This window comes from Cibotium barometz, chromosome 46, assembly GCF_041138505.1.
Source record: "Cibotium barometz isolate CiBa-2024 chromosome 46, ASM4113850v1, whole genome shotgun sequence".
Lineage (NCBI taxonomy): Eukaryota > Viridiplantae > Streptophyta > Polypodiopsida > Cyatheales > Cibotiaceae > Cibotium > Cibotium barometz.
Genome location: NC_141091.1, coordinates 39,747,833 through 39,749,479, shown reverse-complemented (window position 1 = coordinate 39,749,479; position 1,647 = coordinate 39,747,833). Strand labels below are relative to the sequence as shown.

The following is a 1,647-nucleotide window of genomic DNA, read 5'->3' as shown; positions in this document are numbered from 1 at the left end:
GACATATTTGTAATGATTTTATGACATTGAAGGTCCTTTCATTGTTTACCATTGTTAATGTTTACCATCATAATCACTACTGTAGGTGCAAGTTGATATAGTTTTACCATTGTTGTTTATCATTGTTAATGTTTGTCATATGGTTCTTTCATTGTTTACCGTGTAATTTTCATTTCGCAGAAGTTTGTCATATGGTTTTTTGTCCAACAGGCCATGGGTGACTCACCGCCCTACGACTACAGTCCTGATTTCTCATTTAATCCTACACCGCAGGGCATGAGTCCCCAGCAGTTATATGGTTTTCTTTCGTCCATGACTCCAGAGCAGAGAGCCATGGCTCAGACTTATTGGGGTTCTGGAGCAGGGACATCTGCCTCACCATCTGGCTTCGCGACGCTAGTTTCCACACCCGTGGGTACGACAGCAGCTCCCACACCTCATACCACACAGCCTTCCACTCCTCTTACAGCTCGATCTACCACCTCTTCACATAGACGGTGCTCACGTAGTAGGTCTTCAGGGGGAGGTTGTTGTGGTGGTAGTGCCACAGATGCTGTGACACCACCACCACGTGAGCGTCGTCCTTCGCTCTCATTTGTTGATAGCACACCCATAGGGTCACCTTCCACTCCTTGGGGTGCACATGACCATGACAACAGCAAGATATACACAATTAGGGATGGGGCACCAATAATGAATAGTGCAGGGAAGGCAATGAAGACACGCATTCGACAATTGTGCACTATACAGTTTCACGACTCTGTCATGACTAAATGGGATCAGCAAGATAAGGGGAAGAAAAATTATATAAATACAAAGATAAAGCAAGAGTTTCAGCCATCTGACCCTATGAATGTCGTCTCTAATGAGTGGATACAGTATACAGCTCGCATTTTGATGGGGCATCGTAGGTCAGAGGTGAGGGATGCATTTAGAGAGGGGAAAGAGAAACCTGTTTGGCTAGATGACAGGGAGTGGGCAGCCATTGCTCAGGAGCTCACAGAGACACCAGAGAGGTTTCAACAACAAAGAGAGGCGGCAAGGGCAAGACTCCAAACAGTAGGGGCTTCTCATCTTGGGAGTGGTGGTTACGAAACCATGCGCCATGAATTCGTAAGTATTTGTAGCAATTTTATTTATGTAAATGTATGTATGTGGGCCAAATGTTGATTTCTAAAAGTTATAATTGTTAATCGTTTGTGTAGGAGTTGGCCATGAATCGCCCACCAAGTAGGCGAGAGGAGAAGTACGCTCACAAACATGGCCTTGTGGCCTTATTTGAGATGCTTGAAGAAGAAGGAGAGACCGTCAATTGGGAGGCATTACCATGATGTAAGATGACCTTCAAACTAATGGTATATGATCAAAACATTCTTGAGTATTAATGTTTAATTTAATTTCTTGTTTATCGATCTGGAAAATAAAAAAACGAGAACGGTTGTTTTTGTGCTCTATTTTAGACAGAATGGTGCTGTTTGTTTGCTGTTGTTGATCCTGTTCATTGCAGGCAGCCAGGCAACACTATTCTGCCCAAAAAAAAAAATTTGGTACAACGTCGGTATATTCCCCGGTATATACACCGGTATATTCACTGGTATATGTGCCGGTATACATGCCGATATTGCCGTCGGTAAACGTCGGTATAGG

General features: G+C 43.7%; 1 protein-coding gene across 1 annotated transcript; it reads left to right on the top strand.

Moving 5' to 3' along the window:
* Positions 1-653: 653 nt before the first annotated feature.
* LOC147612209 (uncharacterized) lies at positions 654-1,343 on the top strand. Its single transcript, XM_086784277.1, has 2 exons — positions 654-1,113; positions 1,206-1,343. Exons 1-2 carry the CDS (start codon positions 694-696, stop codon positions 1,329-1,331), a joined length of 546 nt encoding a protein of 181 aa, XP_086640403.1. The 5' UTR covers positions 654-693; the 3' UTR covers positions 1,332-1,343.
* Positions 1,344-1,647: the final 304 nt, after the last annotated feature.

What these genes read in the sequence shown, in the direction of transcription:
- LOC147612209 (XM_086784277.1), top strand. Translation starts at nt 694, where the DNA reads ATGAATAGTGCAGGGAAGGCAATGAAGACACGCATTCGACAATTGTGC. An exon ending in AAACCATGCGCCATGAATTC is followed by an intron (nt 1,114 to 1,205) that starts GTAAGTATTTGT and finishes TCGTTTGTGTAG; the next exon opens with GAGTTGGCCATGAATCGCCC.